Below are 27,913 nucleotides of genomic sequence, written 5' to 3'. Positions count from 1 at the left end.
GCCTCCTACAAGGAAGGTAGTCACTTGATCATTAGACAACTAAGTGCAGGTTTAAGACGTTACCCATGAATACTAATATCACAAGTTCCTCAGATACTGACATTCTGCTTTGTTGTTTCTAACACATGAGTGTACTGCCACTATCCTGTTCACCGCAGCACTGAGAAACATGGTATCACAGGGATGCAAAGCTTCAGCAACAGCTACCTGCCTGTTTCCTCGCAAGCTTGTTTCATCATCAGATATTGAATGGCCATCTACCTTCAGTGTGTGAAAGAACATACATGCATGACTGGTATCTTTGAATTTAGTTGCCCTATCATTCCCCCTCATGGGAATGTACCTCAAGTATAGCTGAACCATCTCTTAAAATGGAACGATGGGATGCCTACAGCCTGCCAATCTTTGTTTCAAAGTTACCTGGGACCAATCCTTTCTCACCTCACTGCAATTAAGTATTTTTACTCTTGATTGCTCTGTCCTTTTCCGTGGGTAACATGTTTCACGTTATTTACACTCCAGTTAACATTATTCACACATACAAAAAAAACCATTCCACTATATCACATTACATCTTTTTTTATTCTTAAACCAGCTTATTTAGTCTCAATGTTTATTTTATTTTAACAGCAATAAGGTGCTAATTACTTAACGCCCATTGGTGTGTGTGTGTGTTCCTTTGAGATTTCATTAACCACATTGGTTTCGCAACCTTGAAACAGACAAGATTCATCATCCAGAATCTAGCTGAAGAGTTCAGGAAATTAAGCAGTGTGAATCGCTGTTCCAACCATTTCCAGACTTTGAAAGTATCACAGATCAACAGGCCTCAGAACCAAAATATTTCTTCTGTTGTTTGCACCACCTATTGAGCTTGGGAAACAAACTAGGATTAAAATGAAATATTAATTGTATCAGTTACGTTAGTTTCTTATTTTGACCTGGCCCCTCTCTGCTTATGATTCATTTACACAAGTAAACTTTGATATTTTTCATTTCAAAGGAAAATAAAACGCACGTGGGACCTAGAAACCATTTTTTTTTTGCTCATTTGATTAAAGTGCCAGTGTGTGGCATACAATAAACCGTTTTGAAGCCTTGAAGATAAATCGTGGATGGGTGGTTAGTGTCCAATGGAGCACTGCAATCCCTGACGGCCCAATGCCAGATAATGAACTGGTTGCAGCAAAATCCATGTGCAGCAGATAATTTGCCACAGAGTTTAATGGCTCCATATCTAAATGAACATCAGTTCAGAGGGCAAGCTACTTTTCCTCATTTTCATTTTCCCCATGAGAAAATTACTTTCCCCTGAAAAATAATTTGCCACACGTTTAACAAGCTTTATCAAGTAACATAAAGAATTCTCACAATTAAGAATCTCGCTTCCATTTTTGGTAGGTGGAAAAAGAATTCGTACACAAAGGGAAAAAGAATTTATGGTTTCCCACCAATTCAAACATCCTTTGCCTTGATCACCATTAAATGGTAATAGCAAAACAGTCCCCGGTACAAATACAGCAAAGGAAAGGCTGGTAAAGAACAGTGCAACTGCCTAGTCTACACACTGCCAAAAATCTCCACATTGCCAAAAATGCATCCTTGTTATTTTTCTGTAACAATCCAGAAGATTGGTCCCTCCTATCGGCATGGTGCGTTTCCACATTCAAGGCAGTTCTTTCAAGAAGTTAGACAATAGTCTCTTTGGAAACAATTATGCTTGAGTTTTGAGCTAGAAGACTGGGTTTGTTGCTAAGTAACACTTGTGATTTTGGAATAAGCAGTTTGACATTCTGATTAGTCCGCCTCCATTCTTTGAATAGCCGGATGTGGTACCGAAAAGAAGCCTGCAGCCAAAAGTAAGCAAGGTACGTTAGGTTTGACATCAGTTCGGTAGATTTTTGTAAACGTAAGTTGTCTCCTGTTAACTCCTACTTAACAATTTGATTTTTGTACATCCACAAAACTTTTGACAGTGGCTTTCAAAACATTGTGTTCGAGAATCAATGTACTGAATGTATAAAAGTATACTTCTAAATCAATTATACATGGTACATACGTTTACAACAGATACTCACAGTGGTCCAGAGCAGGTAAATTGTAATGAGGACAGCTGAAAGGATGAGAAGTCCAACTGCTTCTACACTACTACTGAAGTAAAAATGGTCAACTGTTCCTTGGACACACAGCCAGCCCGACAAACTGGCCAGTGGGGTAATGAAAAGAAAACAGATGATGTCTCCACATAGCATCCTCCTTTTCTGTTGTAGTGCAGGATCCTTCAGCCACTGAAAAAAATGGATGAGTATATAGAATAAAAAGAACTGCATAAAGTTACCCATTAATGATTATCTGTGAAAGGCGCTGTGTGGATCGTTCTGTGCAGTTCTCAGATCAGTAACAAATTCTCACAACTGTCCAGCCTGTTGCCCAACTGCTACAAAAAAAATTACGTGAATTTCCCTAGGCTGCTGCTCACATGAAGACAAAACAGGAGATTGTTTAGCATGTGAAATATCATGCATTACTCTGCTGCTACAGATTGGCTGTGTCCCTTCAAGGCTACAAACTGATATAAGTGGCAAATGGCTGTGTTTATTGAATGGTTAGTTGGCAGCAAGGTGAGAGATTAGGACCCTAGCCTTGTTGGTGGAAATAGCCTTCAGTCATTGTGCTCTGGTACTTGGGTGTGAAGCGTTTTTCTATACATTAAAAATTGATGGCGCAGTGGGTAGCTTCCCTGCCTCGGAGCAGAAGCTCTAGGTCCAAGTTCCACTCTGGGACTCGATAGCCAAGGAAGATGAGCTCAAAACCTGGCCAAACAGGTTGGGTATCGACTTGTAATTCCTTCCAACACATGCCAATGGCAGGCAGTAAGAGCGGGAGAAACCTGATCAGCCATGTGATGGCAAGAAATTGGAGCCTCTACCATCACTATCCATAGCTCCAGGCTACAGTATGTTGCTATAGCAACCCAGGCTCCTTGTGGGGGCGGGGCGGGCGGTGCGGCCAGTTGGCTGGATGACCGACATCAAATTGGTGACAACAGCATCAGGTTCGATCCTTGTTCCAACTGGGGTGGATTTGGGACCTGCCTCCTTGCCCTAGCTCTGGTAGAGGTTGTGGTGCTGTAGGATGGAACTGCCTTCAGGTAGAGAACTCAAAGAAGAAAAATTGATGAATGCAAACATTTACAAAGTGTGATACCGAACTTTGCATGTGTTAATGTACAAAGCCTGAAAGGTAGCGCACGCATGTCAGACTGCAAGTGATGACAAATTTTATAATTTTGTAGAAGCTAGTATTGACTTGACCAGTTTCATTTGCAATGAAAACCATTTTACCCAGGTCTACCTGTTTTCTGTCAGTCTATTGAAAGCTGATATATCAGCATAAATATTGATGGGTGACTCATATGATGTTGAACTCTCAGAATTTGATTTAAAATAAAAGCCCCCGAGGCAAATGCGTCACTTCAATTTTTACAGAGACTCAAAAATTGAATGATTGTGGCAATTGAAAGGTGTAATTGTGAAGCCATTCTCCTATTTAAAAAATTGCATTTTCAAAGTCATTCTTTCAAATCACTCGTTTATAGAATGTGATAAACCAATACAATTATTTGAAAAGTTTTGTGCTGCGTGACTTTATCAGGAATATAAAATGGGTAACCTGGACTGGAGCTTAGAGCACATGATGTCTTGCTAACAAAATGGAGATCTGTCTAAAGCAGTCAATCTCTTTAAGTCCAATACTCAGGGACTCCTTGAGGGGAAATGATCTAAATGGGCAACTCGTACAGGCTAATTGCTGAAGGAAGCTCTGTGGATGGGCAGTAATGCCTCACTCCTACACTTGATGAATGGCCAGGTAATTATCGTTTATTAAAGATCATTTACTGAAACTTAACATCTGAAGTCTGGTATTTGAGTTTTGGCTTGTGAACTGTGATGGATGCATGCTGAACACAGACTTTACATCAACAAAACATATCAAATCATAGAAATGTACAGCACAGAAGGAGGCCATTTATCTCACTGCACCTGTACTGGCTCTTTGAAGTAGCAGTCATGCTTAGTCCCACATTCCTACTTTTTGGTCATTAACCTGTGAGTTTCTCATCCTGAGGAAGCTGCCCAACTTTCTTTTCAAATCATTATTCCACCAACTTTTCACAGAGAGCGTTCCAGATCCAGACAACTCTGTTATCCACATATCCCCTCTAGATGTTTTGGCAATGTTTTCTCTGTCACCTCAAAAGAATTCTATCAAGTTAGTCTGACATGACTCACCTTTAACAAAATCGTACTGGCAGTTAGTCCATGCCTTTCCAAATGTGAGATTATTTTGTCTTTGATAAGGGTTCCATAACTTCCCCATCATCAATGTTAGACTGACTGGCCTGTTATTTCCTGGCTTAGCCCTCTCCCCTTTCTTATACATGGTAGAACGTTAGCAAACCTCCAGGCCTAATCTGTACCCAATGAGGATTGAATTGCCTGCCTTTGCTTCTTTCAGTAACCTAGGATGCATTCCATCTGGGCCAGATGATTTACTGACTTTCAGTAATGCTAATCTTTTTAGTGAATCTTCTATCTGTTGTTATCCTGTTCATAATTTCCCTCTGCTTTTTAGGTGCAATTGTCACAGCATCCACTTCCTTTGTGAAGACAGAGGCAAAGTATTTATTTAATATTTTAACCATGTCCTCTGTCTCTGCATAAAGATTTCTCCTGGAGTCCTTGATAGGCCCAACTTTTTCCTTTAGCTAACGATTTATATTTCATATGTATAGAAAATGCCTTGGAGTTCAATTTAACATTACCTGCTGATCCTTTCTCTTAACTTCTCTTTGCCCCCCATATTAATGTTTTCAATTCCCTCCTATACTTTCACTCCATATCTATAAATCATACCTCCTGTTGTTCAATGAGACCCATTCATTTTGTCATATGGAAGGCAACAAGGGTTAGACTTAAATATTTAAATTCAATTAGATTAACCAACCTTTATTTATACATAATGTGCTTGTATCAAGGTGGAATAACGAGTCAATTCTTTTTAGAAAATTAAGTTACTGAAATTTTTTATTTTAATGTCTTTGCACTCCCCTATTTTTTTTCATGGCTGTTATCAATTAGACTTTTTTTTACTTCCATTAAGTCTCTTTCGGTCAAATGGATAATAAGTCACAGATTTCTCAATGACTACCATCATACTGTAACTGGTATGACAACAGTCAGCCCAGGCAGTGTCTAAACTTTCCCGTCCCTTAAGATTTTGTATACTCCAAAGCATAAGAATTCTGTCTAATATGGCAGCTGACAATTTAGTAATTCACACACAACTTTGACAAAAGGTTCCAGAGGCCACAACCCACCAAGTTATGAAGCCTAAAAGGTTAACATGAGTTTGCAGAGTCACTTATTGTCCTATATTGTACAGCCTTGCTGGTTTTCTTTCAGAAACAATGCAAGTGTAACTTTACCTCTGTCAGTGGTCTTGGTATTCGCTCCAAAGCAAATTCAAAGTGACATAGTTCACAGTGGCTGGAACAAGAAGCTGCCAGCCACTGTTCGAGACAACTGCGATGAACGGTCCCCAAAGTCCCGGAGCACTCGCACGGCGAGAGAAGATTCTCCTTATCATTGGGTTCATGGCAAATTCTGCAGATTGGAATATCACTGCACACAATGGAAGAGAAAATTCTAATAATTATCATCTTTTATTTAAGACTTGCGTGTTTTTATCTATTTGTTTAGAACACCAAATAATTCGGCATATATCTTCCATTAACAGCTCCACTAACTTCAGGGGTGGAATTAGTCTTGGGCAAAGCAAAAGGTAATGAATCGACAACCAGTTTTACAGTATTCTCACTTCAATGGTAGAGAATATCGGTAAGTTTGTAAAATGGACTGTGCTTGATGGCACCTATTCTGTGCTACTATCCAAGACCAATTTCTACCCCACCCTACCCTTCACATGTACAATGAGATGGATTGCCATTCATTTGAAATTATTTTAAAATAGTAATTTTAAATTCCTTTATAGATCACTGATTAAGCTTCAACTGGAGAATTGCATCCAAGGAAGAGTGTCAAGGTCTTAGTGTGGGAGCAGAGGAGATATACTGGAATTGTACCATGGATAAGGGAAACCAGTTATAAGGAGAGACTGGAAAAGCTAGGTTGTTGGGGGTGGGGTGAAATATATTAAGGGCTTCAAAGTGATGAGTTTTGATAGCGTAAATAGCGAAACTGTTTCCACTGGCAGGAATATTGGTAATCAGAGGGGAGATGAAGAGATTTATTTCTTGTTTAATTTGCACACTACACTGCCTGAAAGGGAAGGGGAAGCAGATTCAATACTACTTTCAAAATGGAGTTTGATGTGTGTGTGTGTGTGTGTGTGTGTGTGTGTGTATGTATACATATGTATATATATTGATTTTTCAAAAAACCAACACAGGAACAATGAGCCTAATGGCCTCCTTCTATGTTCTGGGATTCAATGATTTTAAATGGTTTTTTCAAAGCTCCCTGAGGGGTAGGGATTATCCACAGTTTCATGGGACCTTTAGACTAAATACTAGGATAGCAGATTGGATGGCTTTTTGTATTGAATGCCCATGCTGGCCTAATGTTATTTGGGGATGTGACCTCAAGTGATTGGACAAATCAGTTAAAACAGCCAACTGGAAGAATCAAAGCCAATATCATGGTACCTCAGTTTGAAGTAAGAGTTACTTTATGGAAAATTCCCAGGTATTGCTAACCCTGGAAAATAAGGGCAAATGCAGATGTTTTTAGACCTGAACTTTCATTAAAAAGGCACTCCGGCAATAACTTGTCTGTTCAATCTCAACTTATCTTAAGGTTTTCATTTCACATCAAAGATATATTACAGGTACAAGGCAATAAATAACCTTTGTGTTTTCATAAACATGTTGTGAAATTGAATTTTTCCCTAAGATTTCTTTCTTGATAATGCTCTCAGCATCTGGTGAAGGAGCTAGGCGTACAATCTGCTGTGCATGCCATATAACTCAACAGGGCTGATCCTACACTACATTGCCAAATTGTCCCAAAATATTCGGGGGCAGGCAGGAAAATGAGGTTGAGGCCATGATCAGATCAGTAATAATCGTTTTGAATGGCAGAATAGGATCGAGGGGCCAAATTGCCCAATCCTGCTCCTGTTTCTTATGTCCGTATGCCCTGCACCAAAAAAGTGACAGCAAGAACCAAAGGAAGCATTACGATCAGTTAATAGGAGAAAAACATTAAAAGGGAGGATTTTTGTTCCTTGTAATAAATATGCACTTTGATCTGTGTGTGGCTTTTCATTAGGAACAAATCAATAAATAGATACAGATAACAGCATTGAATGATCAGAATCGCATTTTATTTGGGTGCTGCGTCAATTTGTGGGAGTATAGCACGAGTAAAATCACTCAAGTGAGCCTGATCTCAAATCTGCTAGTGGCTCAAAGCAGTGAACAGGTGTAATAGAAATGGCTATCATTGCCCAGTGTCACAAGAACAAAAATATTTCTGTATTGCCTTATCTTTCATGTAATATGAAATACTGAGGTATTTAGTTTCTGCCTCACAACACAATCCAAAAATTGTTACCTCCAGTGCTTTTGTTACTGGGCTGAGAGTAATGTTTCCCCCTAATTTTTTTTCCTTTCTTCTGAGATAAGCGATTTGCTGGGAGTTATTCCAAGAGTGTGGGCAACGACCTGTTCAGTTAACCATTCTTCAAGTGTGAGGCTATAAAGTGAATGTGGGCAGGCTATTTGACCATGAGGTTTCTTTCCTGAGCTCTTTCCAGTCCTCACCCTCAAGTCAACAGCCACACGAATTCATTTCACAATGCATTCAGATGATTGCTCTCTAGCCATTCACACCTTATCTGGACACACCTTTGTCTCTTGACTATACCCATTATCACTCCCCTTGGCTTTTGCATCATGAAATCTTTTGTTAGTTAATCTCTGTTGCCCATCACCCTATCACAGTACTTCCCTTTGTTCTCCTTGCCTCACCACCCCCCACCTGTTCTATTGGCTTTAAACTCTTACATTTCTGTCGTATAAGGGTTAAAAACAAAAAGCTAAAAGCTACTGCGGATGCTGGAAATCCAAAACAAAAACAGAATTACCTGGAAAAACTCAGCAAGTCTGGCAGCATCGGTGGAGAAGAAATCAGTTAACGTTTCGAGCCTTCACGGCCCTTCGGCAGAAGGGCCGTGAAGGCTCGAAACGTTAACTGATTTCTTCTCCACCAATGCTGCCAGACCTGCTGAGTTTTTCCAGGTAATTCTGTTTTTGTGTCGTATAAGGGTGTTTGGCATTGCACGGGGTTAATGTGGGACTGGAAAACGGTACCGCCCACTGCATGATGTAGAGAGTCACATGACAGTGGACAGGAGACAAAGGTATGAAGAGAATCAAGGAGAAGTCAGTATGAAGTCGGCTCCTAGTTTGAGCTATACTTTGTACAAATGTAAATAATTCTGTGTTACCAATAAACACTACTGTTCAGCCTTACAAGCCTCGGAGCCCCTTAGAGAGACCTACTGAACAAACCCTTACAACATGGTGGCAGATCATGAACGAAACCAGAACCGAAGAAGCTGGTGAAGGACCCCAGAGTCTGAAAAACCAAAGGAACAGCATCCTGACCGGACTGAAGTGCACCTGAACTGAAGACACAACTGGAGATCATTTAAGAAGAAGCTCCATTGTAGGTATGGAGGCTGAAGGACAGAAGGAAAATCCACTGTGCAGCTGGGGGACTCCACCAAAGCATGTGGAGGTCCATTGTGAATCCCCATCAATTGCGGAAAGGACCTAGCAAGGGTGAGCAAAAATTCACTTCTAAGGCTGAACTAGCCTTTAAAGGTCTTCAGGCCATTAATCAGTCACAGCTGTCCAATTTATTAATCATCACTGCCAGCCAGGTTTCAGAGTTGGTGCTATACCATGCAGCAGCCGAGGTTCATACAAAAAAACACAAACTTAAAAACTCAGCCAAAGACGAGAATTGCCTTTTAATCGCCTTCTCAAAAATGCTCTGAACGCCCAAAGTCTTTGATTAAAAAAATTCGCTGCAAGAAATCAGTCCCTTTCAGGTCTGGTCCACGATCGCTGTGGGAGCCCACCAAAACCTGACAGGCACAGAAGCAGGATTGAAAAAAAATGGTTACTGCAGCGCCATCCTTAAAAGTGAAACAGCCATTAAAGCTGTAGTCCTCTGAGCTGAACAGCAGCCATGGATAATAAATCAACCCTACCTGATCAATTTGGACTGATATAAGGGCCAGACCAGGTACAGAATTGAGGGCTTTGGCAGAAACAATTTTCAAGATACATGACAGCTTCAGAATTAGATAAGATGGCAGAGGCTGAACACGTGAATACACTACTGTACTCAGTAGGTCAGATAGCCAATGACATAATTGCGAGGCAAGGAATAAATGAATCTTCAGATAAGTTGAAGATGTTCTGAAATCCTTCGGTGCCTACTTTAATTTAAGAAGTAGTAAGATTTTAGTGTGAGCAAAGTTCGACAAGCCAGTCCAGCAGCCTGGGGAACCTGTGTTCTGCCATAAACAAATTATATAGATTGGCTGAAGGCTGTGACTATGGCGACCTTACATCAGAGCTCATACGAGACTGAATAGCAGTTGGAATGGCTAATGATGACCTTTTGGACATATTATAGGCAAAAGAAGATCTGGCTCTGGTAAAGGCAATCTAAATAGTCAGGCATTCTGAAATTTACCAACAACATCGGTCCATTTTGAGGCAAGGTTAGACTACCGTATAGAACAAGCCCAACTGTCCAGCTCATAAAGCAACAAAAGGCCAGGGAGACTCCAGGCCAAGGAAGACAATATTCAAACAGACCACACAGAGGTGGGACACCATGTCAGCATTGTGGAGCCAAAAGACCTCGCAGGCTGGGTTATGAAGCAAGTACAGTGACAACTGGACATGATGACCAAAAGTTGGTGGGTTGGGGGATGGGATTTACTCCCCCGTCACTCAGCGGACGGAATGGTGTTGTGGGATGGTCGCAGTTCCGAAACCAAACAAGTCCATTTGCATCTGTCGACCTGACGCTACTCAACAAGACAGTGGTGAGAGAAATCCACCCAACGACTGCTTGACCAAGCTCTTCAAAAGCACAGTGTTTTCAAAGCTTGATGCTAACAGCGGCTTCTGGCAACTTCCACTAGACGAGAAGTCCAGATTTCTGACTACGTTTATCACCCCGTTTGGCAGATTCTATTTCAGCTGCATTACCTTGGCACCTGAGGTTTTTCAATGCACAATGTCAGCCATCTTAAGACCTGGAGGATGATGCTTTGGTCCATGGCACAACTATTGAAGAACACAACAGGAACTCACGGCTATCTTACTTTGCTTGCAGGAAGCAGGGCTGACACTGAATGAGAAATGGGAGTTCTCTAAGACTTCTATTTGTTTCTTAGGACATAATGTGAGCTGTAAAAGCATCATGGTGGACCCACACAAAACGAAGGCACTCAGCGAGTTCCCAGCCCAATCATCTGTTCCAGACCGCCAAGGATCCCTGGGCATTGTGAACCAGTTGGCGAAATTTCTGACCAACCTGGCGCAGGTCACACAGTCCCGATGGCATCTTCTCAACTAGAGCCAGGCTTGGTGCTGGGATGCACACCAAGAACAAGCATTCAGTCACATCAAAGGTATGCTGCTCTCACCTAATATCCTGGCTCACTACAACCTACCCTGCCCACAACAATAGCAGTGGATGTCTCCTTCACAGGCCAAGGGCAGTTTTATTCCAGAAGCAACTGGATGGATGGGGCCGACCAGTGTGTTACATATCTAGAGGACTGTCAGACGTAGATATGGTATGCTGTTATTGAACAGGAAGCTCTTACAGTCACGTGGGCTCATGAGAGGCTCTCTGGCTACTCTGAAAGCCACCATTGAAATGGATCATAAACCACTGGTCTCGCTGTTAGACGAGAAAGAATCTAAGAAGATGCCGCCCCCAGAATTCAGAGATTCTGCTTGCGTTTCATGTGCTTCGCATATGATAGTGTACATTCAAGAGAAACACCAAATGACTGCAGACATACGATCGAGGGTTGCAGTCGACCTTCCTGTGACACATGATGTTAACCTCATCAATGAGCTGGAGTCGTATTCCCAATTGGTGAGAAAACAACTGCCGGCTGCCTCAGGAAAGCTTCAGGAAATACGTTGGGAGCAGTGGCGAGATGAGGAGTGTGTCCACATCTGTCGTTGCTGCCAACAAGGGTGGCCACAGCAGAGGCCAGGTGGCAAGGTCATGAAAATTTGTTTTGAACAGCAGAAACACCACACCGTGATAGATGATCCGCTGGTATACGATGAGCGGTTTGATCATTCCAGTCTCCCTTCGGCCGAAGATTCTCCAACCAATCCACCAAGGCCACCTGGACATTACACCTGGAGCACACGAGCCCGGTCCGGGGTGAGGAGCACACGGGCCGGGTCTGCAGTGCGGAGGCCGGGAATATTGAGGAAAATTGAAATGACTTGAGGTCTGCGCAGTGTACAAACCTGTCCAGAGGGTGCCCCTTATCTCCACAAAATTCCCCACCAGGCCATTGGAATGGATTTATTTGTGTTTAATGGCAGGTCCTTCCTCATTGTGGTTGATTTACTTCTCCTGATGGATCGAAGTGAAGCAATTACACACGACTACCACTAAGGCCTTGAAGGAAGCGTTTTCGAGCCATGACATCCCAGTCCAGGTGGTGTCCGATAACAGCCGCAATTCGCAAATGAATGCTCCACTCAATTTGCAGTCTGTTACTGCTTTCAACACTTTACCAGTTCCCAAGGTATCCACAACCTAACAGTGAGGCAGAAAGAGACGTCCGCACCATTAAAACCCTTTTGAGAGAAAAAACAGAAACTTCCCAACAGCACTTTTAACAAATAGATCCACCTCGCTGCAATGCGGATTGGCCCCATCAGAGCTCCTGATGGGCAGAAAAGATTGCACTCAACTCCAAACACTGCCAAAGAAATGAATCCCAGGATTGGTAGTCAAGGGCTACCAGAAGATTCAGGACTGAGAACAATCCTACAGGCTGAGACCGGTTTCTGCCTACAATGGGAGGTACCATAAAGAAACCTATCCCAGTTAGGCAAAAGGGACCAGGTTTGGAAGAGGGACCTTGCAAGAGAAGGTATCACTACGTAGAGAGACTATGCTCAACCAAGCTCATAACTGATACATACCCCGGCAGACATGATGAGGTGGAACAGAAGGAGACACCCCCCTCATCCCTCGAGGCGAACCTCCTACTTTACATTTAAGCGAATCAGATGGAGACAACCAACTCCAAGCCAACAAAGTTTGCACAAAGGAACTGAGCCTACCACTCCTCCAAGTGTGACCAGAGCGAGATCTGGAAGAATTGTCGAGCTTCTAGTCCATCTGAACTTATAAAGTTAGACACTTGTGGGTGGCGGGTGGGAAAGAAGGGGTAGCATGGAAAGAAAGATTGTGCTGTAAATATGTTGTGTAAAGACTTTGGGGAAGGTGTAGTATAAGGATGTTTGGCATAGCAAGGGTTAATGTGGGACTGGAGAACAGTGCTGCCCACAGTATGATGTAGAGAGTCACATGGCTGTGGACAGGAGACAGACAGCAGAATTTTACAGCCCCTCCCACCGACGGGATTTTCTGGTCCCGCCGAAGACAATGGACTTTTGAACAGTTCGCTGTATTTTCCAGCCTCACCCCCACCACGACGGCCCCGTAAAATTCCGCCCAGAGTTGTATGGCGAGTCAAGAAGAAATCAACACGAAGTTAGCTCCTAGTTTGTGCTGTACTTTGTCGATATGTAAGTAGCACCTTCTTTAGTCTTTAACACTACCATTAGCTGTGTTACCAACACACACTACTGTCTAACCTTACTGGCCTCTGAACCTCTTAGTGAGACCTTCTGAACAAACCCTTACGACAATTTCTATCTTCCCTCTGTCCTGATGAAAGGTCATCACCCTGAAACATTAACTCAGTTTCTCTCCACAGATCCTGTCAGACTTGCTGAGTTTTTCCAGCAATTTTTTGTTTTAATTTCAGATTTCCAGCATCTGCAGTACTTTGCTTTTGTTAGAATGGCAGTGGGAAACTAAGTTTGTCATTTCACATAGTATGCAAAACACGATGGAAGCTGGCGCGTTTGGGATTTCCCAGTTTTCTAATTCCTACTCACCGAGTTACTATTAGTGGAATCATGAGTTGAACATATTATTGTATAATAATCTCCAACAATTGGGAGGCACGTTTCCAAATGCAGAGCCTGTAAGTATTTAGTGACTACAGAAACTAACCTAGGAGTAGTGCTGGTCATGACCACTGATGATGGGAGATGTCCATCACTGCTTGAAATCTCCATCACATATTGTGGCTTCTGTACATTCTCTGACAACAGATTGACAGATCTGGCAATTGGTGGGTTGTAACATGCATTGTTCAACTGGCATTCTGATGCCCGCAAGTTAACAGTCTTCATGGTAACCACGTGTCAAAATCATTTTGTCCAATTTATTACGTCTCCCTTTATTCCAAATGTAGAACTGAAGTCATTAATATAGTATCCACCTTAAGGGGGAGAAAACAGAAATTACTTGTTTTGTCTATTCTAAATATACAATGCTAAGAACATTTAAACAAATCTGCATTTTATTCATTATTTAAGCACACATTTTATTTAACCAAAGTATAAAATTAATAACAATAGCTCCTTTAACATAGTAAAATGTCCCAAGGCTTCACTGGAGTGTTATCAAAAAATTGACACGGAAGCAAAGAAGGAAAACAAAACCTTGGTCAAAGAGATACATTGAGGACCATTTTAAAGGAGGAGAGAGAGGTGGAGAGATGGGGAGGTTTTTGGGGTGGTGGAATTCCAAAGCTTAAAACTTAGAATCTGAAAAAATGGCTGCCAATGGGGAGCTGAAGGAAGTGGGGGATTGCACAAGTGGCTAGAGAGCACTTAGATCTAAAGAGTTGTGGGGCTGGAGGAGGTTACAGAGGTAAGGAGGGCAAAGCCATGAAGGGATTTGAACATGAGGATGAAAAATTTAAAATCAAGGTGTTGATGGACAGGGAAGCAATGTGAGTCAAAAACAGAAATACCTGGAAAAACTCAGCAGGTCTGGCAGCATCGGCGGAGAAGAGCAAAGTTGACGTTTCGAGTCCTCATGACCCTTCAACAGAACGTTTACGTTCTGTTGAAGGGTCATGAGGACTCGAAACGTCAACTTTGCTCTTCTCCGCCGATGCTGCCAGACCTGCTGAGTTTTTCCAGGTATTTCTGTTTTTGTTTTGGATTTCCAGCATCCGCAGTTTTTTGTTTTTAAGCAATGTGAGTCAGTGAGTGTGGGGTGACGGGTGAACGGAAGTTGCAGCGATTTAGGTTACGGGCAGCAGAGATTTGGACAAGCTCAAGTTTATCGGGTGTAGATGGGAGGCTGACCACAAGAGCATTGGAACAGCAGCGTGTGAAGGTAACAAAAGCATGGGTGACAGTTTCAGCTGCAGATGGGCTGAGACAGGAGCCTAGGCAGGCAATATTTCGGATGTGGAAGTACACAGTGTTGGTGGGACAAGGTAAGGAGTCGGAATCTCAGTTCGGGGTCAAGTAAGGTGCAGAGGCGCGGAGTAGTCTGGTTCAACCTAAGATAGAGGCCAAGAAGGGGGTTGGAATAGGTGACCAGTGAACAGAGTTTGTGGTGGAGGCTGAAGACAATGGCTTTGGTCTTCGCAATGATTAATTGGTGGATATTTCAGCTCGTCCATGACTGGATGTCAGACAAAGCAGCCTTTCAATATAGAGGCAGTGCTTGAACCAGGATGTGGTGAGGTAGAGCCGGGTGTCTTTACCAGATGTGTGTAATCTGACATGCTTTTTTAGATGATGTCACTGAAGAACTATATATAGATTACAAATTAGAAGGGTCAGGGACCGATCATTGGGAGATTGAGGGTGAGAACACAAGCCAATTCCAGGAGATTCTCTAGCTGTGACTGGATAGGTAAGAATAGAGCCAGGTGATTGCAGTCTCACTCAGCTGAACAATGGAAGAGAGGCTTTGGAAGAGGATGTTGCGGTCAACCGTCAAAAAAGGCTGCAGACTGGTTGAGGACTGTTACTGCACCACGGTCACAGCAATGTACATAGGGTGTTTTTGATTCCAGTTGTTCTTGTGCTGTGCCTGGGGTGGAACCCTGATTAGTGTGGTTCAACAATGGAGTTGTGGGAAAGGTAAACATAGGTTTAGGCAGTGCCAATATGTTTTAGGATTTTGGAGATGAAAACAACATTGGAGATAGGGCCAAAAACAAAAATTGCTGGAAAAACTCGGCAGGTCTGACAGCATCTGTGGAGAGAAAGACAGAGTTAACGTTTCAAGTCCAGATGACTCTTCAAACTCTGGACTCGAAACGTTAACTCTGTATTCCTCTCCACAGATGCTGTCAGACCTGCTGTGTTTTTCCAGCAACTTTTGTTTTTGTTTCAGATTTCCAGCATCTGCAATATTTTGCTTTTATACTGGAGATAAGGCAACAGTTTGATAGTTTGCAAGGACAAAGAGGTCAAGGGGGATTTTTTTTTGAGGTGGTGGGGGGTTATGACGGTGGGTTTGCAAGAGAAGAAAGGAAACCATGTATTATAGAAGAAAGCATAGGGCTCAAGAATGGAAGTTGTGCAGTCAGCAATTTATTGGGGATAGGGGTGAAATAAGGTATAAGAGAAGCAAGTTTTAAAATGACAATCTTTGACAGTTGTCAATTGTTTGAGATCATCTTATTAGGGTTTGTCTTCTTAATTTTGATAGTGGGATCATGGAATGGATTATTCATCTTCAGCTTCAGTTACCATCATCTTTGCATCTTTGATACATCATGGATGATTTATCAAGTCAACAAAGAAGACTGCCATATTGTCCCATTGGCTTAAAAGTAAGATAGGAAGGTACCTAAAGTTATCTGATCTCATCGAGGGCATCAGTAAAGATGCACGAACTGGCTACTGTGCTTTCTCCTGATCACAAGGCAGCGACACCCAACTGGGACTTTGCATGTTTGGATAGGTTTGACCTCAGATGTGATATTGTTATCAGTTTGCTGCCCTTCACTATTAAGACTCACACTTGACACTTGGGCAATTAAACGAGGTACCCAAGAATTAAAGCCAGTTGCTGAGTCATGCCCCAAAGACTTGATGCTTCTAGGAGACGATAAATTGGGAGACAATTGGACAGAAAATTTTGAAAAAGACACTTAGATGAAACAGTACAATTGTTCATTTTCTGGCCTATGTAAAAGTCCTTTCAGATGACCAAGATAAGATTGAACTAACCTAAATGCAATATTTTGAATAAAATGGAAGAACATCTTTGTAGAAACATAGTCAGCAAACCTTTTCTTATTCTTGGTGACAGAACAAAGGATGATTTAATTATTATGACATTGTGACCTCATCACATCTTAGAAACTGTTACTGATTGATTATTCGATGCTGTTTTTTTACTCGTATGAAAGAAACAACCAAATCTTCCAAAGCTATATTTTATACAGTGAAGTGAATAATAAAATCTACTTTTTCTTAATTTTAAAAGTGAAGTATAATCATGGACAACTCCTCCCACCTTACTTTATAAATGTAAAATTTGAGTTAACCTAACGTTGGTTTATCCTGAGTACCATTTTCCAGCTAGCAATGTGAACAGTGTCCCACGACCTGGTTCCTAGTAGAGCTTTGAGATGTATCACCCAGCTCCCGATCTGCACAATAGTGCTCCCTACCAGTGCCTATTGTGCTTCAGGACTTGTGCTCCTGATTCCTGATGTAGCCAGATATTATGATAATGGCTGCCCCATTCTGTCAATCGGACTGTAGAGACAGCCGAAGTCAAGGCTATTCCAACTTCCCTTTGCAACCAACTTCTTGTCAAAATAGATAACAGAATATGAAAACAGACAAGGTTTTGGGGCCTTGATAAGGGACAGGTGATTGTTTTGCCAGAAAAACCTTGAAATATTAACAGGTAGATTTTACTAACTCTCCAAGCCCAGGTTAAATCAGGTAGTAGTAGTATTTATAATAATAAAAATCTGATGAAATGTATTATTCACCATAGGAAATTGTTGAGATTGTATATATTTTGACCCATGAGATAAAATTACAAAGAATTTACAGCACAGAAACCAGCCATTTATGCTCCACACAAGCCTCCTCCCACCTTATTTCGTCTAACCTTAACTTTGTATCCTTCTATTCGTTTTTTCCTTGTACTTATCTAGCTTCCCCTGAAATGCATCTATACTATTTGCCTCAACTACTCCCTGTGGTAGTAAGTTCCATATTCTAACCACTCTCTGGATTAAGAAGTTTCTCCAGAATTCTTTATTGGGTTAATTAGGGATTATTTTATATTTGTGGTGCCATATTAATTACAGTTATTCTTAATTATACCAGTAGGAGAGAGGCTGAAGTAGTTGGCGCCTATATGGAGCTGCAGGTGATTAGGTTTATGAGTTCTTGAAATATCTGGGTATTTCAGAAATCAGGTACAGATAATGAAATAAAAACAGAAAAGTTTGGAAAAACTCAGGTCTGGCAGCATCAGTGGAGAGAGAAACAGAGGTAACGTTTCGAGTCCATATGACTTCTTCAGAGCTGAAGAGAGGTAGAAATGTGATGGATTTTATATTGTTTGAGGGGATGGAGCAGGTGGAGCAAAATAGGAGATCAGGGATAGGTGGGAGCTCAGGAGAGATTTGACAAAGATGTCATGGACACAAGACAAGGGGAGTGTTAATGATAGTGTTAAAGACTAACGAAGGTGCTGATGGTAGCACAAAGGTAAGATTGCAGAATGTGTTAATAACAGAACAAGGGTCAGCGCTCTTTGAAAGCAAAACATAGGAACAAGTGACAGATGCCCCTATGTATGTGTGTGTGTGTGTGTGTGTGTGTGTAGGTGGTGGGGTGGTTAGGGAAAAAAATATGGGATTAAAAAATAGGTCAAGATGGAGGAGAGAGTTCATGGTCTGAAGTTGTTGAACTCAATGTTAAGTCCAGAAAGCTGTTAAGTGCCTAATCGGAAGATGAGGTGCTGTTCCTCCAGTTTGTGTTGGACTTCACCGTAACTAACCTTTATGAAAAGGTAAGATAGCAGAATGTGTCAATAGCAGAACAAGGGTCAGCGCTCGGTGAAAGCAAAACTTTTTCACAAAGGTAGGGAGTTCTTACCTTTATGATAAAGTTTTGCTTTCACAGAGTGCTGACCCTTGTTCTGCTATTGACACATTCTGCTATCTCACCTTTATGCCACTATCAACTATGCCACTATCAGCACCATCTTTAGTCTTTAACACTACCATTAACACTCCCCTTGTCTTGTGTACATGACATCTTTGTCAAATCTTTCCTGAGCTCCCACCTATCCCTGACTTTCTATTTTGCTCCACCCCATCTTAAACAGTATAAAATCCATCACATTTCTACTTCTCTTTAGCTCTGAAGAAGGCATACGCACTTGAAACGTTAACTTGCTTAAACGTTAAAGTTAATAAAAGTATTTTGTTTTTATTTTAGGGACAGATAACATATTACTGCACACCATCTCCAAAATGCTGCCAGTTCTAACTGTAAAACTTGCGAACAAAAGCTTTATCTGTAGCAGCAAAAGTGATGGGAGTGCCTATTTTCTACATTTAGGCATGTAGGCATTTCCTGTTTTGGTTACTTTGCACTTAAATACAGTGAAGGACGTCACAGATTAACATTGAGAAATCTCATGCAATTTTAGGCTCAACGCCAACAGAAACAGGGGAAAGCAGAATATTTTCAGGTTTCTGGCTTCCTAAAGGTGCGGGGCATCATGGACAGTACCACAGTTATGATTCCACCACCAATCTAATGGCCTACATGAAAATTAAACCTCAGGATGTACCACAGCCAATGAAGTACTTAGCCACAGTTTTAATATGGGAAATATGGCAGCCAATTTGCACACAGCAAGGTCTCAAACAGCAGTGAGAGAATGAGATTTTTATAGTGATGTTGGGTTGAATGTATAAATAATATGTGCTATTACTTGCAAAAATGCCTATTAGCCTTTAGCTTCCATGAGACAGTGGTGGCAGGTGTCCTGAAAGATGGACTCACTAGGTCAGTGCATGTTAAAGGTCACTGCTGCTGTCACTTGCTCCATGCAGTATTGCAATGCAGAAATCCATTCCCCATGATATCTATCAAGTTTGTAATGCCACAGCCCAGTTGCTTCAATGACTCCAGAGATCCGAGTACATAATCTCGGATTAGGCTGGTACTTCAGTGCTGGAGTGAGGAAGTCTTCAATGTCAATGCTTTTTTGGATGAGGCAATAAACCCCACCCTGCCTGGCCTCTCGGATGGGCTTAAAAGATTCCATGGCACTATTTTGGAGTTCTCACCTGGCCAACATTTGTCCCTCACCTAATATCGCTAAAACAGATTATCGAGTCATTATCATGTTACTGTTTGAGGGGTTGTGCTGTATGCAAATTGCTGCTGCTTATCCTACATTACGACAGTGACTACGCTTCAAAAGGGTACTCAATTCACTATAAAGTGCAGTCAAACATCCCGAGGCTGTAAACGCTGCCACATAAATACAAGTCTTTCTTTCTTTCCTGCAAAACTGACCAATCAAGGCAGTGGCCAACATTTTGTGTCACTGATTCGCTCTCTCTCTTACTAAATTAGCTTCGGTTTCCAACCAGGCCCTCCAACATCTTAATGAATAAGAATGGCACAGCACAGACGAAGGCCATTTCCTGGTTTCTTCCCCACAGCTCATCAAATGATTTTCCCTTCAAATATTTAACCAATTCCTTTCAGAAAGTTATTGATGAATTTCCTTCTACCATCTGCTTTAGATTGTTGTCATGACTGGATTGCACTCTCCTCATCTCACCTCTAGTTCTATTTACCAATTATTTTAAATCCATGTCCTCTAATTGCCACTGCCACTGGAAAACTGTTTCTCCTTATTTACTCTATCAAAACCCTTCATGATTTTGATCATCTCTATTAAACTTCCCTTCGATCTTCTCTGCTCCAAGAACAACAACCCTAGCTTCACTGGTCTCCCTATGTAACTTTATCCACATGTAAATGTATTGAGCAATGGAAGCCTGTACTATCTGAACATTGCTCCTTAAACTTGGTTGATTAGCACGGACCCAAGACATTAAAGGTGGAACAGACTAGTGTCTCCACATGAAACCTGATATTGCACCTAAGACAATCCAAATTTCTTGGTGGTCTGCATTGTACATATCGGAGCTTTATATAAAATGCGTGTAATGTAGTAGCAAGTGTTTCACATGTGTTATGCTTGGCAGGCTGTAGAACAATCTCTGTGATGTGAGAATCCGTTCATTGATTTGTAAACGTTGTTTGTTAGATGGCGCCAATTCAAGACTCGTTCCTTTGGCAGAATTTCCTTTGTCCAGTAAATGTTGGTAATTTACAGGGAAACAATATTGCAGTTGTGTACTACCTCATATGGCACATCACCTGGTAAGGCCCCAAACAATTATTCTTACATTATTAACCTATTTGAAGTATACAGTAATTTTTAAGTTACAGCCTGTAATTGTTTTTACATTCCCCTATATCCATATAAATGGTAATCATCATAATCCATTGAGTCTGAGCTCAAATTCCACCATGGCAAGTTGTGAAATTTAATATTATAAATCTGGTCATTTATGGGTTTTATCAGAAAAATGACCATGAAAGCTTCTGAATTATTCTAAAAACCCAACTCATTTGCTAAAGTCCTTCAGAGAAGGAAACCTGCCATTACTGCCTCGTCTGGCCTCCATGTGACTTTTTTCAAGTTTATTTGTTCACGGGTTGTGGCCTCACTGGCTAGGCAGCATTCATTGCCCATCCCTAACTGCCCTTCAGAAGGTGATGGTGAGCTGCCTTCTTGAACCGCTGCAGTCCCTGTGGTGTAGGAATGCCCACAGTGCTGTAAGGATGGGAGCTCCAGGATTTTGACCCAGTGACAGTGAAGGAACAATGATATAGTTCCAAGTCAGGGTGGTGTGTGGCTTGGCGGGGAATGTCAGGTGATGGTGTTTCCTTGCATTTGCTGCCCTTGTCCTTCTAGGTGGTAAAGGTCACAGGTTTGGAAGGTGATGTCGAAGGAGCCTTGGTGAGTTGCTCCAGTGCATCTTGTAGATGGTACACATAGCTGCCACTGTGTATCATTGGCAGAGGGAGTGGATGTTGGAGGTAGTGGATGGGGTGCCAATCGAGCGGGCTGTTTTTGTCTTGGATGGTGTCAAGCTTCTTGAGTGGTGTTGGAGCTGCACTCAACCAGGCAAGTGGAGGATATTCCATCAGTATTACATCACACTCCTGACTTGTTCATGTAGATGCTGGGCAGGCTTTGGAGAGTCAGGAAGTAAGTTACTTGCTGTTGAATTCTCAGCCTCTGACCTGCTCTTGCAGCCACAGATTTATATAGCTGGTCCAGTTCAGCTTCTGATTAATGTCACTAAATGTCAATGGGGCAATGGTTAGACTCCCTCTTGTTGCAGATGGTCATTGCCTGGCACTTGGGTGGTGTGAATGTTACTTACCATTTATCAGCCCAAGCCTAGATTTTGTTTGGTATTGCTGCATATGGACACAGACTGCTTCAGTATCTGAGGAGTCGTGAATGATGCTGAACATTGTATAATCATTAGCGAACATCTTTCTGACCTTATGATAGAGGGAAGGTCATTAGTGAAGCAGCTGAAGATGGCTGGGCTTAGGACACTACCCTGAGGAATTCCTGCAGCAACTCCAGTCCCACAGTACATGGCTAACCCTTAATGCTCTCTAAAGTGGTCTATTTAGTTGGAAAACAATTAAAAAGAACTGATGGACCCCATTCACCTTCCCAGGCTTGGATAATAAATTTGCCCTTGATACTATCACCCACATCCCAAGGACAAATTATTTTTTGAAATCAGTCTTAGTTAGTTGTGTGAAGATCCCTCCAATTGAAATTTCAAGTGGCACAATCTGCGTAACCACCACCAAGTCACAACTGAACAATAAAAATATATCTAAATAATATCTAATTTGGAAATTTAAAAAACTAATTTCCAGCATTTTTAAACAATTTGTGTGAGTGTTTGCAAGTATATGAGTGTTGTATATGAATGCCTGACTGTACAGGTGTGCATGAGTGTGATACAGGTGTGTGTGCATTGGTGGGGTATGTGTGTGCATGCAAGTATGAATATTTTGTGTGTGAGAATGCGAGTATGTATATGAGTGTTAGAGAGAGACAACAAATGACAATGTCCTCCAATTAAACCAATCATCATAGATTTTTTCCCAATCTATAAATTTCCAAAAGCACATGCAACAAATGGGGAGAGAAAGGGAGAGAGAGTATCAATTTTCACTTTTATCACTGGACAGAAAATAGGCAGCAGCAGCTCAGCCCCATGTTACACAGCCTGCGTCCATTGACTTCACTCGAAACATCAGACTGCCAGTCCACTACTGCCCATTTTCAGCCTGGGGTATTTTTTCAGCCTGGTGTTTTGTTTTTTCCCAGGTTTTCCTCTCTTTAAAATTTAGTCTTATAAGTAATGTTTTTAAAAATTTTGTTTGGTGTCCACAGCTCACATTAATGGCTGCCTGAGAATTTTCTGCTAATTTTTCCCTGTGTTTAAAGTTTTGTACTGTGAAAACTAAGATTTGCAGCTCCCGGGCAGATTCCATGTTGCTCTTCGTCTCCCTTTTTTTGTGACCTTCCCCTTTCCCCTCTTTTTATGGGATTTCACCAATCACAATTTGCTGGTTTCCGTGATGTGCCGCATTAGCAACCAACTAAATCCTTTTTCATTGCGTGATTTCAGTAATTATTTAATTTCTTTATATGCTTTTATTGGTCTTTTTGTTGCCAGAGGAAAATCCGGCATGATTAGAGAGTTGTGTTGCATCGGTTAAATAAATACAGTTAATTTTAGCAGCAAGAACATAAGCAGGGGTAGGACAAATGGCCCCTTGAACCGGCTCAGCCATTCAATTAGATTACAGCTGATCTTCTACATCTCCACTTTCCTGTCCTGTCCCATATCCCTTCATTTCTTTCATGCTCCGAATTATGTTGCAAGCGCTGGAGCAATCATGTCCCACCTTCTAACTCTATTGAGCCTGACCAGTTCTTGGTCTTGATCATGGCCTTGCAACAGCTTGGGAGAATACACTGATAATAAATGATGTGTCTGGCTTGATGTGGACAATCCACAGCTGGTGCTGATGTACGGCAACGTTTTCCTGATACGCAGACCTTATCCTGTAAAACCATCTAAAGAAAATGATATCCTTTTAGGAAAGAAAATGGTGCAACCTGTGGTCATGGTACTAGAGGCTTGGATTAATATAAAAAATTTGAGTTCAAGTTCAGCACTTTGCACATCAGCAAAATGATGGAAGATGCTGTTGACAATGTTATCGAGCTGCACTTACTCACTAATAACCTGCTCACTAATGATCAGTTAGAGTTCTGCCAGGGCCACTCTGCTCCAGACTTCATTACAACCTTGGTCCAAACATGGGCAAATAAACTAAATTCCTGACTGCAATAATGACTGCACTTGATATCAAGGAATGTGACTGGAGTCATACGAGCACAAAGGGAGATGGTTGTTGGGGGTCAATCAGTTCAGTTCTGGGACATTGTTGTAGGGGTCCCTCAGAGTAGTGTACTGGGCCCAGCCATCTTTACCTACTTTATCCAGCATAAGGACATTCACTGATGATTTGCACAGTGTTCAGTCCTAGGCGCAACTTTTCAAATCATAAGTGGCAAGTAACCTTTGTGCCATGTGATGACCATCTCCTATAAGAGAGAGTCTAACCACTTTTCCTTAACTATCAGCAGCATTACCATCACTAAACGCCCCAACATCAACATCCTGGGGTACTAGTGACCATCCCTAATGGCTCTTAAGGTGGTGGTGATGAACCAGAGGATTCACATAAGTACTGTAGCTATAGGAGCAGGTCAGGGGCTGGTATGCTGTGGCAAGTGACTTGCCTCCTGACTCCCAAAGTCTGCCACCATTTAAAATGCACAAATCAGGAGTGTGATTAAATACTCCCCATTTGCCTGGATGAGTGCAGCTCCAACAACAGCACCCCATCCACCACCTTCAACATTCACTCCCTCCACTGACAGCAGTGTGTACCATCTACAAGATGAAAAACAGCAACTCACCAAGGCTCCTTCAGCAGCACCTTTCAGACCCATGAGCTCTTATGCCTAGAAGGATAAGGGCAGCAGGTAATTAGGAATACCATCACCTGCAAGTTCCCCTCCAAGTCACACATCATCCTGACTTAGAAATATATCACCATTCCTTTATCGTTGCTGTGTCAAAATCCTGGCAGTCCCTGCCTAACAGCAATGTGGGGGTAACTAAACCACATGGACTGCAGCGATTCAAGAAGGCAGTTCACCTTCATCTCCTTAAGGGCCATTAGGGATGAGCAATAAATGCTGGCCCAGCAACCCCAAATCCCAGTAATGAGTAATTAAAAACATCCCCACATGGCAGTATGAGAATTTGAATTCGGTTTAACTCTTTGAGAACTGTGTTCCTCCATTTGTGGCCTCTTGTGCATCCCCGATTACCTTCGCTTCGCTGTTGGTGGCCGTGTTGTCAGCTGCCTGAGGCCCAAAATCTGGAATTTTCTCCTAAACCACCCCACCCTCCCCCCTCCTCCTCCTCTTCCTCCTCCCCCCACCCCTCCCCCCACCCCCGCCCCTCCTCCTCTCTCCCTCCCCCTCTCCCCTCCTCCCTCCCTCCCCCTCATCACCACTTCCCTTAAGAGGCTCCTTAAAACCTCCATGTGGGAATCAGTGTCAACATTTGGTAATGCTCCTGTGATGTTTCACTATGTTAAAGGCAAGCCATATAGAAATATAAACATTACAAATGTTGAAAAGAACAAATCTGTAAGTTAAGAAATTGCAATCAGTAAAAATGGCCATCAGGCTGTTGGATTGTTGTAAAAGCCCAACCAGCCACGAATATCCTTCAGGGAGGGGCACCTGTCATTCTTACCCAGTCTGGTCTCCATCTGACTCCAATCTCACAGCAACATGGTTGACTCTCAGTTGTATCAATTCGTTGCTCAGAACAACTAGGGATGATGCTGGCCTTGCCAGTAATGGCTGAGAACGATGTTTCTTTTTAAAAAACATTTATGTATCTCAACCCTGCAACAACTGGCTAAATGATGGTGATATTAGAAACTGTTTTTTTCTGCACGAGTGTCTCAGTATTCCACTTGTAGCTTTATTTCAGTGTAGTACATCATTTAGACCTAACCACAGTGACTGCCAATACAGCTTATGCTGTGAAATATGCATTCAAGGTCAACGTTTATTATAGATATGGATTAGGCTCGCAGAATAAGCAGGCAGGACCTGCAGGTTTCTGTGCAGAGACACAGTAGCCATGAAATCCAACTAATGTGCCGATTTTTCAAAGTGGAAAGGGCCAGGTTTACACTCGTAAATATACGTGTACAAATTTTAAATGATAATCTATCCTTCTTAATCCAAATCACCCTGTTAAATAATTTACAAAGCACATGAAAGGCAAACCTGAGTAAATCGATTATAAATCGTTTCAAAAAGACTGACCTGCCCACATTAAATAAATGAACAGCACATACAATGGTATGGCAACATAATTAATAAGTTAAAAACACACATAGAGTAAAAGCTCTGGGACACAATGTTTTTGAAGCAAAATACACGACTATTTTTTTTCACAACATGTTGCAGAAACGGGAATGATTTTAGCCAAAGATGCAATTTACATTTCTAAATGATCTGAAATGACCACACTTCATATTCAGCGCTAAACCATCAATGGGAGTGAAAACAACCCTCTAATTCTGGCGGAAATTTCACCTTTATATATATATATATATAAAAAAAGTTTTCGTGGTTGAAATGTTAATTGCAGCATTCGCTGGTGTGAAACCTTTCAAATTTTAAGTTAACTTAACCAACCTTAATCACTTCGATGTCGAGACTTGCAGCCTTTCACTCAGCAACTGGTGACAAACAGCTCTCGATGGATTCCCAGGCTAGTTTCTGAAACGGATGATGCTCATTGAAAAAGCGAAAAATAAAACCTTGTCTGATATTGTATCTCGCTCACAACAATCCACGTTCGTTTCACGCCCCCGTGACACTTTTCTGCAACTTTTCTAGCTAGGTATTGCCAAACCCCTCTCGCACAGTTACAAATCGATTCCGATCCATTCGTCTCAACCAACACTGGTTAATAATTCGCTGATGTGCTGAAGCGAAATAACAGGCAACAAATCAATCAGTCACAGGACTAGAGAAGGTCGAAATTCCGGGTGCTGTTTAAATACCTTTTGATATGCAAATGTTTCAAAATAATGTTTTGCAATTGTGCAATAATTAATCCTGCACACAGACAAAAGGCCCAGTGAAGGGAAAATCTAGGTCAGGATAATCACCAGTTGAACCCACCCCTGTTGACGTCTGGTCATAACAGTCCCGGCTTATTTAATGCGTACGTTGTGTGTGTGCCGGGCTGTAATGGGCACAGTGGGCAACTAAAGGGGGAGGCTTGTGCACTGTGGTGAACTCTTTCTATACCCTTGTCGTCCCTCGAATTCTCACCCGTAAATTTACAGTGATTTACATTAATATTTTGCATCGGGAACATTGCGTTCTGAAGTGGCTTTGATGATGTTCTAGTGTAAACACAGTCTAGCCATGGACTGACTCAATTTCAACTACAGCAACAAAAACAGCATCATTTATATAGTGCCTAGCCTGAACAAGAGCTAAAAAAAACCAACTTCATTTATATCGTGCCTAGCCTGAACGAGCGCTATCAACAACTTCATTTATATAGCGCCCTAGTAAAATCGTCCCAAGGCCCTCCACAGGATCGTTACGAAACAAAATTTGACAGCAAAGAAGTGTCAAGGCAGAAAACCAAAAGCTGGGACAAAGGGGTGCGTTATAAGGTGCACCTTAATGGAGAGAGGGTTGGAGAAATTAGATTTGGGGAGCAAATTCCAGAATGTAGAGTTTAGGCTGCTGAAGACAATGTGGTTCACTGATCCCCTCTAAAGAAGGAAAGCTGCCATCCTTACCCGACCAGGCTTATGTGTGACTCCAGATTCGCAGCAATGTGGCCATCTGAACTGCCCTCTGAAATAGCATAGCTGTGTCAAACAGTTACAACAAAGTCTAATAAAAATAAAGCTGAATGGACCACCTGCATTCACCTAGGCACTGGAGATGACAAAGGTATAGCCATCCCAGCAGACTCTTCAAAATCTTCATTTACATTGGGTACTTGTGCCAAAATTTTGGCAAATTGTCTCACAGACTACTAAGTAACAGCCTCGTCACAATCACGGAATCATATCCTACAGCCAATGTCCCAGACTAATCACCATCCCTAGGTATGTCCTTCCCACTGCTACAACAGACCCAACAAGGTGGCAGCAACAGTGTTATACTGTTGGAAAGGGGTGGCATGGGGGCCCTGAACATTTCATTCCAGAACTCAAAAGTTTCATAGCATCAGATCAAACATGGGCAGAGAATCCACCTGCTGTTGACCTACTATTATCCATCAACTGATGAATTAGTACTGCTCCATGTTGAACACCACTTGGAAGAAGCACTGAGGGTGGCAAGAACACAATATACGCTGGGTGGGAGACTTCAATGTCCATCACTAAGAGTGGCTCAGTAGCACCGCC

The 27,913-nt window shown here is 41.9% G+C and overlaps 1 protein-coding gene across 2 annotated transcripts; it reads right to left on the bottom strand.

Moving 5' to 3' along the window:
• Positions 1-193: 193 nt before the first annotated feature.
• Positions 194-26,511, bottom strand: marchf3 (membrane associated ring-CH-type finger 3). 2 transcript variants are annotated; one of them, XM_078530436.1, is made up of 6 exons: positions 26,169-26,511; positions 24,360-24,404; positions 13,398-13,668; positions 5,489-5,684; positions 2,079-2,288; positions 194-1,847 (listed from the first exon to the last, which is right to left on the bottom strand). In XM_078530436.1, exons 3-6 carry the CDS (start codon positions 13,577-13,579, stop codon positions 1,689-1,691), a joined length of 747 nt encoding a protein of 248 aa, XP_078386562.1. In that variant the 5' UTR covers positions 13,580-13,668; positions 24,360-24,404; positions 26,169-26,511; the 3' UTR covers positions 194-1,688. The 2 variants fall into 2 exon arrangements, with proteins under 2 accessions (XP_078386562.1, XP_078386560.1); XM_078530434.1 differs by lacking the exon at positions 24,360-24,404 and having other exon boundaries at positions 198-1,847; positions 26,169-26,510.
• Between the last annotated feature and the right edge of the window lie 1,402 nt (positions 26,512-27,913).

This window comes from Cetorhinus maximus, chromosome 26 (assembly GCF_964194155.1).
Source record: "Cetorhinus maximus chromosome 26, sCetMax3.hap1.1, whole genome shotgun sequence".
NCBI lineage: Eukaryota > Metazoa > Chordata > Chondrichthyes > Lamniformes > Cetorhinidae > Cetorhinus > Cetorhinus maximus.
Note: the sequence above shows the minus strand (reverse complement) of the source record. Positions and strands in the feature narration are given on the sequence as shown.

Coding starts and splice junctions, on each gene's coding strand:
- marchf3 (XM_078530436.1), bottom strand. CDS start 13,579: ATGAAGACTGTTAACTTGCGGGCATCAGAATGCCAGTTGAACAATGCA. Junction 2,289..5,488: donor TACCAAGACCACTGACAGAG/GTAAAGTTACAC, acceptor CATTTTTTTCAG/TGGCTGAAGGATCCTGCACT. Junction 1,848..2,078: donor TTTACCTGCTCTGGACCACT/GTGAGTATCTGT, acceptor TTTTGGCTGCAG/GCTTCTTTTCGGTACCACAT.